At 44.0% G+C, this 12,559-nt stretch overlaps 1 protein-coding gene across 1 annotated transcript; it reads left to right on the top strand.

The window, feature by feature from the left end:
• The first annotated feature begins 3,291 nt into the window (after window positions 1–3,291).
• On the top strand, window positions 3,292–12,153 carry NDUFA12 (NADH:ubiquinone oxidoreductase subunit A12). Its single transcript, XM_069955808.1, has 4 exons — window positions 3,292–3,429; window positions 7,146–7,228; window positions 8,569–8,656; window positions 11,922–12,153. Exons 1-4 carry the CDS (start codon window positions 3,341–3,343, stop codon window positions 12,100–12,102), a joined length of 441 nt encoding a protein of 146 aa, XP_069811909.1. The 5' UTR covers window positions 3,292–3,340; the 3' UTR covers window positions 12,103–12,153.
• The last annotated feature ends 406 nt before the right edge of the window (window positions 12,154–12,559 follow it).

Genomic DNA, 12,559 nt, shown 5'->3' with positions numbered 1-12,559 from the left:
GAGGATACTGACTGTCTTTAATCCCTGTGGGGATTAGTCGGGAGTGGCTGCGGTTCATTCACATGCTATCAGGGATGTTGTGTTTACACAGAGAGATTTATCTGACAGATTTTTGAAGCCAAAGCCAGGAACAGACTATAAGCAGGGAACAGGTCATAAAGGAAAAACTGAGATCTCTCCTCTTTCCAAATCCATTCCTGGCTTTGGCTTCTGAAATCTGTCAGATAAATCTCTCTGTGTAAACGCACCATAAGAGTTGTGCCTTACATCAGCAACAACCTACTCAGGTGAGAGTTCTATGTGCTTACTTTCACCACTTCAGCCCTGTCTGAATTACGCTATAACTTAAAGGGGTTATCCAGCGCTACAAAAACATGGCCACTTTTCCCCTTCTCTTGTCTCCAGTTCAGGTGTGGTTTGCAATTAAGCTTCATTTACTTCAATGGAACTGGGTTTTAAACCCCACCCAGACTGGAGACAAGAGAGGGGGGAAAGTGGCCATGTTTTTGTAGCACTGGATAACTCCTTTAACCCCTAGACGACCCTGGATGTAGGGTTACGTCATGGAAGTCTGTCCCCAGACGACCCTGGACGTAACCCTACGTCCTGGGTGTTTCTCCGGCTATGAAGCGTGCTCCGGAGCGGAGCGCGCTTCATAGGAGGTGGGGGCCGGCTGCAGTGAGCAGCCGGGACCTCACCGGTAATGACACGCTGCAGCGATCGCGCTGCCGCGTGTCATTAACCCCTAAAACGCCGTGACGCAACCGTGGCGTTTAAGTGCAAGTGACAGGGGGAGTCCCCTGTCACTTACTGATCGGGACCCCCGCAGTGTGACTACGGGGGTCCCGATCGTTGAAACGGACCGCCGGAGGTCTCTCACCTGCCTCCGTGCGGTCCGATCGGCGATCTGCTGCACTAAGCCTGCACAGGCAGGCTCAATGAGCAGAGCGCCGATAACACTGATCAATGCTATGCCTATGGCATAGCAATGGTCAGTGTAAAAATCAAAGTACTGTATGTAGAAGTCCCCCAAAGGGACTTCAAATGTGTAAAAAAAAAAAAGTTCAAAACACTAACACACTACCCCAAAGCCCCTCCCCCAATAAAAGTTGAAATCACCCCCCTTTCCCATTATATAAATAAAACATAAAAATAAATAAATAGATAAACATATAATATACCGTAGCGTGCGTAATTGTCCGATCTATTAAAATATAACAAGCGTCATTGTGAACGGCGAACGGCGTACACGAAAAGAGGGAAAAAAGTGCGCTGATTACCGATTTTATGTTACATTATATATTTAAAAAAATCAATTAAAAGTGATCAAAACGTTCGATCTTCACAAATATGATATTAATAAAAACTAGAGATCATGGCGGAAAAAATGACACCCCATACAGCCCCGTAGGTGAAAAAATAAAACCGTTTTAAGTGTCACAATAGGCCCATTTTATTAATATTTAATTGCCAAAAAAAAGGATTTCATTAAAAAAATATATATAACATTAGAGAATCTGTGTAAACCTGCATATGGTTGTGTTCGGACTGACCTATAGAATAATAGTGTCATGTCGCTGTTACCATATAGTGCATTACGTAGACACAGGAACCCCCCCAAACGTTACCATATTGCATTCTTTTTTACGATTTCACCTATTTATATCTTCATAAATAATATATTTGGAATTCCATCATATATGTTATGGTAAAATGAATGAAACCATTACAAAGTACTACTATTCCTGTAACAAACAAGGACTTACATGGCCTGTAGATAAAAAACTGAGAGTGCTGGAGCTCTTAGAAGGGGAGGAGGAGAAAACGAAAGCGCAAAGATCAAAATTTGCGCGGTCCACTGGGTCTTTTTGGGCCTGGTCCTCAAAGGGTTAAAGGGGTTATCCAGCGCTACAAAAACATGGCCCCCTTTGCATCACTCTTGTTTCCTGTTCAGGTGTGTTTTGCAATTAAGCTCCATTTACTTCAATAGAACTGAGTTTTAAACCCCACCCAATCTGGAGACAAGAGTGGGGCAAAGGGGCCATGTTTTTGTAGCGCTGGATAACCCCTTTAAATATTGCAATAATGGGCACCAAAGTATGTTAAACAACGGCTGTAATTTTCATTATCAAATAACGGCTGTTGAAAATCATTGTGTGAACGTGGCCTGAAAAGGGGGTTTCGGTATAATTATATATATATATATATATATATATATATAATTTTTTATTTTTTTTTTTACTAGGGGCATGATAAAAAATTAGTGATACTCGTCTACCCTGATCCCCGACATCTCCCTTTCGAGTCCTTGATAAAAATTGAAAGAGAAAAACTTCAGCACAAAAATGAAAATTGACTGGGTTCTTAAAGTGACTGTACCACCAGGCCCAGGCTGAAGCACTGGAGGCGGGCCGACCCACCCTTAGTGGGAGGAAACCCCCGCCCCTCCATGATGTGACTCCATTAGAATCAATGGAACCCTATCATAGAGGGGCTAGGGTTTCCTCCCACTAAGGGTGGGTCGGCCCGCCTCCAGTGCTTCAGCCTGGGCCTGGTGGTACAGTCACTTTAAGTTAAAGGGGTATTCCAGATTTTGTTTTTTAGCTAGGCTTGGGTGGCAAACCTATAAAGAAAACATTGGCTGAGTGGGCCTACACTAAACATAGGAAATTCTGTGTATTGACATAAAGGGTTATTGTTGTTTTTTTACGCTCAGGTAAGTGGTAAACATACTTAAAAAGAAACAAGTTCCCTGGAATACCCCTCTAAGAACACCATGTACTTATGTAATTTCTTTTCAGAAATAAGGGGGGGGGGGGGTGTATCACAGTCGGTGCTAGACCCAGAATGTAAAATGTGAAAGTTTATTGCAATTTCCTCTACACAGGTAGTGTATATTGTGGGTAACCTCTACCTAGGCTAGCTTGGAGGTGGTATAGATATTACATCACTATACTCTGCTATGGGGCCTGGACTGGCTTCACTGCCTGATGTATTGAGAGGCTAATGTGGCAGCGCCTGCTCATACTGAGACCGATGGGTGAAATGCTGGACTTATAAATATCTACATAAATAAATATAGATAAATATCTATATCTATGATCTGGTTCTTACTTTACTAAAGACTCATAGCAGAGGACTTTGTCCTTAGACTGTGACTATATATCCGTATTATAGGCGGCTACATGGTAATAATGAAGGGGAATGAGCCCAGTCTCTCAGGGTAGGGAGCGGATATCACTGTTGCTCACGTCTCTTCAGTGGGACTGTTTCTTCGCGGTTCACGTTTCCAGCCGGAGCACTTTCTGGGGCGGACCGTGCTGGCGCAGCCCTGCACAATATGGCGGAGTACATACAGTTAGTTCGGAGGGCGCTGCAGCAGATTCGGGGACACGGTGGGCTTGTCGGGTCCTTCTGGCAGCTGCTCAGGTTAGATGTGCGGATCCGTGCAGCTTCGCGATCCCAGTGCACGGCTGCTCCAGATCTTTCTGTGTCCTCCACCTTGGCTGTCACCTTGTAGTGCAGACGCCACCTGCTGACCTCCAGCAATACATACATACAGGGTCAGGGGGTGCTGGTGACTTGTGTGTATGCTGTGTACTTATCTGCCAGCCTGTATTGTATATGGTGGTTACACATTACTGGGAGGACATGGGGGACACTTGTATAGTAGGTCACAATAATGGGAGAGGAGTTCTTGGAAAGCCTTTGCACACTGCCTCCATTTCCTTTCTTCTCTATATGAAACGTTTTCAAGGCAATCTGCCAGCTGTTGTTCATGTTCCAGGCTGCTGACACTGTTAGATAGCTGCTAGGTCCTGGAGACACATGCTACTGGTCATATACCCAGTGCTGGGCTTCCTGGATGTAGAGAGATGCTTTGATTCTCTGGAACAAAGAGTCAAAGAGCCTTTTCCAAATTCCTGTATAGCTGCAAGCTGGAATGCCTCCCCTCTGCTTGACTGATATGGGGTCACCTGGGTTGGAGACTCTAAACCCCCAGCAGGGCTTTATGCAGCTGAGGATTAGTGTCCCAAAGCTGCCTGTATAAAGCCTGCACACCGACAGCCCTCTTCACCAATCACTGCGCAGTCCTGCCCCAGCCAGTGATTGGCTGAGTGGACCTTCACTGAGCAGAGACCCAGAGAAGCATACAGAAGCATGCCGATGGAACCCAGACAGGTAAGCATGTAGGGATGTCACGATACCAGAATTTTAAGTTTGATACCGATACCAGCTTTCTTATTTCGATACTCGATACTAATTCGATACTAAATAAAGTTTGAAAAAAAAAAAAACATGTAAAAATACAAATATACTGTAATTTCCCTCTGCCCAGACTGCGAATATGATGCCCCTACATACAACATTTTTATTTATCTGACTTTTTGATCACTTTGATACATTTTATAGTTCTGACAATTATGCATGCAATGGTTGCCAAATACATGTATGTTCCTTTTTTTTTTTTTTTTTTTTTTTTTTTTTTTTTTATATACTTATTTTGAAAAAAAAAGGGAAAAGGGAGGATTATTGGAACCTTTATTTCCACTGCAACTCCCAGCATACCTCTTTGTGCACTACAACTCCCAGCCTACCTCCTTGTGCACTACAACTCCCCACAAGAAGGTATGCTGGGGGTTGCAGTTGTGCATTAGCAACCTCCTGACACAACAACTCCCAGCATACCTTCGTATGCACTAAAACCTCCACATACCTTTTTGTGTACTGCAACTCCCCACAAGAAGGTATGCTGGGAGTTGTAGTGGACACTGAGGTATGCTGGAACTTGTAGTGCACAAGGAGGCTGCTAATGCACAACTGCAACCCCCAGCATACCTTCTTGTGGGGAGTTGTTGTGCACAAGGAGGTAGGCTGGGAGTTTCAGTTGTGCAGCAGCAGCCTCCTGGCACAACAACTCCCAGCAGCATACCACCTTGTGCACTACAACTCCTAGCATACTTCCTTGTGCACAAAGAGGTATGCTGTGGGTTGTACTAGTGCACAATGAGGTATGCTGCTGGGAGTTGTAGTGCAGCAGCAGCCTCCTGACACAACTCCCAGCGTACCTCCTTGTGCACAACTCCCCACAAAAAGATATGCTGGGAGTTGTTCCACTGTGCCGGCGGGCCCTGTGGGGACGGTGACAGAATTGTGGAGGGACCCCACTGCAGCGGCAGGTCCTGGTTGGAGACCTAAAGGGTGCAGGGAACCCCGCTGTATTAGTGGGTCCTGGAGTGTGCGGGGGACCCCCGCTGCACCAGTGGCTCCTGAAGGGTAGAGAATTGGAGGGTGCGGGGTACGCCGCTGCACCAGCCGGTTCCGGGGTGGGGAGACTGATAATGGTTAAATGACTGCCGATCGCGGGCGCAGTTATTAGCAGTGGGGGCCACTCCATATGCAGCAGACCTCTGCTGCATATGGAGCGGCTTGGGAGGGATTAAATGCCGCTGTCAGTTGTGACAGCGGCATGTACAAATAGCCGACACTAGCGATCGCTATGTGCCGGCTATTTGAATTCCGCTCCGTCGGGAGCTGAGAGCGTGCGGGCGGAGGAGGGGACACCAAGGGGCAGGGGGCAGTACCCAGAGAACATGGTCGGCGCTCAGTTAGCTGCCAGCCGTGTTCTCTGAACTATACTTCATGTTAAGTTAACATAAGGTTTCAATACCAGGAAATCCTGGTACCGAACCGTTTTTCTGCCCCAAAATATCGATAGTAGTATCGATATTTCGGTGCATCGTGCATCACTATAAGCATGCTGTCAGTAGCTAAATATTGCGGCCATTGCAGTGAGCTGTTGCATTTTTGTGTGCAATCAGGTCGATTCTGCAGATCATCGCTCCATGTAATAAACACAGTGATCAGTCAATGACGATCATCCGCCGATCTGATCTTTTGGTCCTGCCTAAAAACAAGGGTACTACGTGGGGCTGACTGTTATCTCACCTGCAGAGTTTAAAGGGGTACTCTGGCTCGGGGGTATTTTTAAGCTTTGGACGGCGGAGGTCACTTAACTCCCCGGTTCTAGCGCCGGGTCCCGGATCGCGCCGGCCGGTACACCGTCCCGTGGCCGCTTCCTGGTGTGAGCTGCCGCATGAGACGTGACGTCTCAAGGCAGCTCAGCCATTTAGCGGCCGAGGCGGGACTCCACTACCTCCCCAGCCATAGTTTAAAAATACCCCCGGGCCGGAGTACCCCTTTAAGGTTGCCTTCTATTAGTCAGATGGAAGTCTTTAACTTTGTAGAGAATTCTTTGGAATTGGCTTGTTCCATAGGCTTTGTGCAAGGAGGAGTGCCAGGTTACAGCCCCAGCTTGTTCCTGGCTCCAGCACATACAGGATGGCTGTGTGACAAGTAGTGAATGCCAGCTGCTGGGACCAGTTGATTATATGGTGTTTCTTTTAGCTAACTTACTCCAGTACAGCCATGCTGTTATACAAATGCTCCTACTACAGTTCCCTGCCAGAATAGTGGAACATACCTTTTTCACCAATGAGTTAGGAATAAGGGATGGGTAGTTTTGGTCACCTGACATTCAACAACATCCAACAACACCCCATTATGTGTAATTTGTTCCATCAGGTTTCCATAAGTGCCTTCTACATACGTGTGAACCTAATCTAATACATTTTATCCTACCCCTCAACCTCAAAGGAGGGATGCTGGTATATTTTAGTTTTTAGCCACCAGATTGTGATTGTTTCTGAATGAGCCAATGTTTTTTTGCCTGACAACATAAAAACATAGAAAATTGTTGGCAGAAGCAAAACAGATGGTCAAAGCTTGAGGTTGGGTCCACAGATTGCAGCTGATGGACAGTAGTGAGTAGTATGAAGTAATGTTCTGTCACCAAAACTTTATTTAATCCATTAAAAACACGAAAAAAAAATTGAAAATTCTGTTCTGTTCCATAATGTGAGAGCTATTTTCCTAGATGCCATTGTCACTATAAGATGTGGCATCTTAATTGCTGGGATGGAGGTATTGTCTATCCCACCGGTGATACCGTTATGTTGGTTGTATATTACAGTAGCACCCACTGCAGATGCATGTGCCAGTACCCATCCACTGATGATCCCAAGTATATCATAAATGTCTATTATACATTAAATTAACACACATTATTCTTGCCCATCTTGCAGGTCTGCTGAACTGAAAACTGGTGCACTTGTTGGAACTGACAAGTATGGCAACAAATATTTTGAAGACAAACGATATTTCTTTGGTAAGACTGCTCTTTAGGGGTGCCTGATAAGTTGACTATAAACTATATCCAAAATATTAATTGTGGACCTATAAATAGCAGGAGGCCATATTCAGACTTGTATAATACAACATGCACCATTCCACAACTAATTCATACTTCTCAGTTTTTTGGGGGCTTGATGATGATTCACCTTCCAAGCGAATAGGTTTTCAATACATAATGTTAAAGGAAACAACCCATGCTGAAAAATAAGCCCTCGTAATGCTGGTTTGACAGAAGTATAAGCTTATGATCCTTGGGAGCTCAGGGAAGTGTCCACGATGGCTTGTTTATGGCCTAGTATTCTGGCTCCTCTATGGCAGGAGCATTCAGTGTCATGGGCTGCACGTACAACGTGACATGAACGCTAGTAGCGGATTAACTGTAACATAAGCCCGGGCTGTCCACAGAACTTGCTTTCCATGCCATATGTATAGTTTACCTTAGGAACTGCACTTTTAAAATACCCCCCATATACATCTATAGTGTCCAAAGTAAAAAGAAACCCTTCTGTAGCCCATGCAATATTAGCTCCCTCAATAGTACCCCCAAATACTGCCCTGTAAAGAAGTTACCTCATTATTTTTCCTAAGCGGTAGGTAATCCCTTAATTGGTCCCCTATATAGTAGTCAGTCCTCCTCAATAGTACCCCACAAACTAACTAGTTTGCTGTTTCCGCATAGGTAAAATGGCTAAACTTGCCTTTCCCAGCTCCCACACTGTGGCTCTTCTGCCTGCAGGACTTACTCATGTGTGATGATTTCACCTGTGGCACGATGTGGCACTGCCTTATATAACAGCTCGATTACAAGCCACAGGCCTGCAGCCTAGAAGTGAGTTGTAGTAGAAGGCGGCACCCATTGTAGCACAGGCAGGATAGTAAAATCTTCACACACACTGCCCGCACCTGGTGCGTCCTGTAGAAAATGATAATATGGGCAGTCTTAGTTGTCCCATATTATAATTAGCTGTGCTTTCCTTTCGGCAGGCCAGCTCTAGGAAATCCTCTGGGCCAATCTGGGAAGGAGGACTCCCCTGTCCTCTCCAGCCTGTATCCAGTGCTATAATCCCATTAAAGTCAATGAGAGTCACACAAAATGTGTAAAGCAACCACCTCTGTTTCCTTGCCACCTCTGGCAACTGCAACTGAGGATATGCCATAAATGTCCCAAATTGAAATACCCCTTTAAGTGGAGTGCATATATTAGCATTCACAGCCCTAAATTCTTTATTGTCACAGAAAGTGTGCTGCTGTTTGAAGGAGTGATAAAACCTTCTGTCCATAGACTGTCTTTAGCATGTCATGTTTTTCTTGCAGGACGTCACCGGTGGGTAGAATATACAAGCGAGATGAATGGAAGATATACCTACTGGAATGTGGATGGCAGTATGGTGCCCCCTGAATGGTTAGTACAATATCTTTGTAAATGCTAATGCTACCCTGCTCTAAATAAAAATCCAGAAACATTTGCACAAACTATAGTATATAGTAGCTAGGAAAATATACATTGTTTACTGCTTAATTGCCAGCCTTATGAAGGCACAAAAAATTGCCTTGTGTAAGGGGAGATATACAGAGGAGCACGGAGGGCATGTCATTTACTATTGTCAGATTGGTGATTACATGACCCAGCTGCAGTAATGAAATGTGTGGATGAAGCTAAACTGAGATGGAAATAATACACTGCAAGAATAGTGGTGGTGATTTTAGCATTATATAGGCAAAAAAAAAAAAAAAAGCACTAAACTTGTTGCTTCTTTAAGCTTAGGGCGGTGTTGGTAAGTTACTACCCTGGAGGCTATTGGGGGGAAATGTACAGATTTGTAGCCAAGTGGTAAAATCCTTTTGTGCCAGGAATTGGGAAGGAGGGTGCAGATATAAAATAAAAACACAATTTTAATCAGGGCACCAAAGGCTACAAACTGATATAAAAACATGTTTTCTTAAACTGGCCACAGGTCTTCTCTAAAGGGAAATTAATAGCAGGTTAGAAAGAACTAATCTGCTGTTATGTTTTCATAGGGCAAGAGACGCTGAAGAATGTGGTATTTTTATTACCTTTATCCTCTGCGCCTTTTTCCTGAAATCCTGTGTTTTATTAATGTGATAATTTGGCTGTTTTGTGCACTGGATACTACAGCCCTTGGTGCACAAATATACTTGCCTGCCCGCCCTTCTTTATAAATATTGAGACTGCACTGTAAAGGGACATCACTCATTACTGCAGAGCGCTGCCTTAATATTCAAAGAGGATACTTCTAACCTTCCATTAGTTTCCCTTTAACCTCACGCTATAAAGGTTCATCATTGGTTGCAACTTTTTTTTATTTTTTTTATTAAGGGACATGCATTTCCTCTTGAGATCGAATAGCTGTCATTGGCTACTAGCGTGAAGTTATGTCTCTGTGATACATTATGTAGAATTAATTTGCGCTTTCAGAACAATAGCAACTGAGAAAAAGGCTGAGCACTTCTTGTGACTGTTCCACACAGGAATCACATGGCAATATTCTAGCCAACAATAATGTACAAAATATTTGCCATTTCCTAGCAATACTTCCACACTGCATGAATGAGCTGATAAACCATGGAACAAAATCTGTTTTTGTAAGAGCTCGTTCATTTGTTCACTTTGCAGCACTTACTTTTTGTGTCAACATGTGAAATGGCTCACTTGTCTGGACTGTCTCTTACTATTGCCTCTAACATGCTGATGGAATCTGTTGATTAGAGGAAAATATAGATACATTAGCTTAAAGGAGAAGTAAGGTGTTTTCTAAAACCTGGCATCCTGCAGGAGGAGGGGGGAAATTGACACAATTACTTACCTCTCCTGGTGCCCTTGGTGAGCAGAGGGACTCCTGCTGGGCTCCAGGGTCTCCAACGTCACGACCCAGCTGATAGACTGGCCGCTCAGCCAGTCAGTGACTGGGGCGGGACGCTGTTCAAATCACTGATTGGCTGATCGGCCAGGTTAGCAGCCGGGACAGGCCTTTTCCCCTGGGTCGTCATCACAACTCGGGGGGAAAATGACTTCCTACGGGTGTCCCACAGTCGCTGCCGCTGATTACGCCCCCCCCCCCCCTTTGCAGGATGCCAGGTTTTAGAAAATGCCAGGCTTCTCCTTTAATATAATTTCCTTGGTGATTTTGCATATCAAGTGTAACCCTGTCACACAGTAACCCTGTCATGCAGTGTGGTATTTTAAAGTGTCGCTGTCATTACAAAATTTTTTTTGCCATGGCATAGAGACATGTCAAAAGCTTTGATCAGTCTGGGTCTGAGTGTTCAGACCCATATCGATTGGGAGAACGAGCGGGGAGAGGGTCGCACTGCAGCGGGTCTTATACCCACTCTGAGTTAGAAAAAAAAAGTTGGCTCCATAGAGCTTCTAACTCAGAGTGGAGAGTCAACGTGCTGCAGCACATCTTCTCCTGGCTCGTTTTCACGATCGGTACGGGTTTGAACATGCAGTTCTAGACCAATCAAAACTTTTGACATGTCTCTATGACAAAAAAGCAGCACCTCTATGCCTCTCTTTACACTGTAGGTTGCATGCTGTATGTGGCATCAATACAGACAAAAAAAAGAGTGCAACAGCAATCTACAGGTGCAAGTGCTTACTGTATATACTCCCCTTGGCATACATACAATAAAAACCTCTATAGATACTAAAAAATGTGGATCTTCCATGGCGTTTGTTTATGGACTCAGAGGACTTCCTTGCTCTCACTCGTTAGTAGTGTAAATTCCATGATTCTATAGAACTGTACTAGCCGCTATGGCTCTGGTGGCTGTCCCCCCGTCTCCTTGCCTCTTTCCTTGACCTCTTCTTTTTCTTACTTTTCTTCCTTTTTCTTTTTCCTTCCTGAATCTTGCATTACCTATATTATGATTGCCATTCGTTTTGTGCAGCACTACTGCGTTGGAGGTGCATGTGTTTAGAATTGTTAGCATTAATGCTGCTCTTTCTCTTGTTCCTTTTTATATATATAAAATAAGTGACACCATGCAACTTGCAGGTCGCCTTGTATCAATATTTGTTGACTTTGTATTTACTGTATGTTGGGTGGTTGTCAATAAACTCAGATTATACATAAAAAATGAGGATCTTGGCAAACATGAGGATCTTGGCAAACTACTGGATCATTATGGCGCAGACCCTGGCCGGGTGAATACACGGGGATCTCTCCTCCAGGACAACGTCCTGGGGGGTGATCTCCGCCACTGGACACCAGGGAACGTCTGCATCAGGTAATCGGATGCAGCTGTCTTTGACAGCTGCATCCGTTGACCTTATTAGCGGACACGGCGATCGGACCGTGCCCGCTAATAGCCGCGGTTCCGGGCTACATGCGGCCCCACTCTGAACACCTTTGGGCACCAGGTACGTCCAGGGTTGCCTAAGGGTTAATCACACTTTTACTTTCAGCAATTCTTCTTTATAAACAGATGTTTCTGTGTGTATGCTATTAAGCAGTCTATATAAATGTAAATCTCCTGGTAAAACACAGGTTTTTAATGACCCACAATATCAGACCAATTTGGCCTCAATATAAGACTCAGTGGCTCTTCCCATCATATATTTATGTATTGGGTTAAGGGGTATTAATGATGAAAAAAAATCACTGAAAAAAAATGAATATATATTTTTTTTATTCTCATTCTAGGCATCGCTGGCTGCATTACATGACAGAGGAGCCTCCATCTTCCCATCCTCCTACCACTTATAAATATGTATGGGAGAATCACAAGTTTAATGTGAGCGCCACTCCTGAACAATATGTACCATACCCCACCACTCGCAAGAAGATTGAAGAATGGGTTCCTCCTGCGCCATCTAAGAATTAACAATACATTGTAGTGATACACAGTATTTAATAAAAAAAATTACTTATGAAATTATGAAAACATTTATTTGTACCAAAATGTCTGTTTTATGAATCCTGTATCTCTTATGCCTTCTGTGTTAATGAACAGCACAAGTAAAAGCTTAGACAGATATATAAAGATATTAAAAGGAAGCATAAGGTATAAGGCTAGGTAAACTATTACTGATAATAGCTGCATTCAATTTAGTCAAGTACCAATTACCCGCATTTCCCACACATATTGTTTAGTTAGTACAACTCAAAAAATTGTTGTACTGCACTTTAAGGTCCTGCTAAACCTATATGCGACATACTCCCTGAACATAGTCACTAGTTGACTACATTGCAGCCAGTAAACTAAACTAGGCTGTTGGCAGTGGCGGCCTGCTGCAGAATACTTCCACATCCTTTTGTTAGAGGTTTCTGTATGCAAACAA

This window comes from Dendropsophus ebraccatus, chromosome 1, assembly GCF_027789765.1.
Source record: "Dendropsophus ebraccatus isolate aDenEbr1 chromosome 1, aDenEbr1.pat, whole genome shotgun sequence".
NCBI lineage: Eukaryota > Metazoa > Chordata > Amphibia > Anura > Hylidae > Dendropsophus > Dendropsophus ebraccatus.
Note: the sequence above shows the minus strand (reverse complement) of the source record. Positions and strands in the feature narration are given on the sequence as shown.

What these genes read in the sequence shown, in the direction of transcription:
- NDUFA12 (XM_069955808.1), top strand. Translation starts at nt 3,341, where the DNA reads ATGGCGGAGTACATACAGTTAGTTCGGAGGGCGCTGCAGCAGATTCGG. An exon ending in TCCTTCTGGCAGCTGCTCAG is followed by an intron (nt 3,430 to 7,145) that starts GTTAGATGTGCG and finishes CCCATCTTGCAG; the next exon opens with GTCTGCTGAACTGAAAACTG. An exon ending in AGTATGGTGCCCCCTGAATG is followed by an intron (nt 8,657 to 11,921) that starts GTTAGTACAATA and finishes TTCTCATTCTAG; the next exon opens with GCATCGCTGGCTGCATTACA.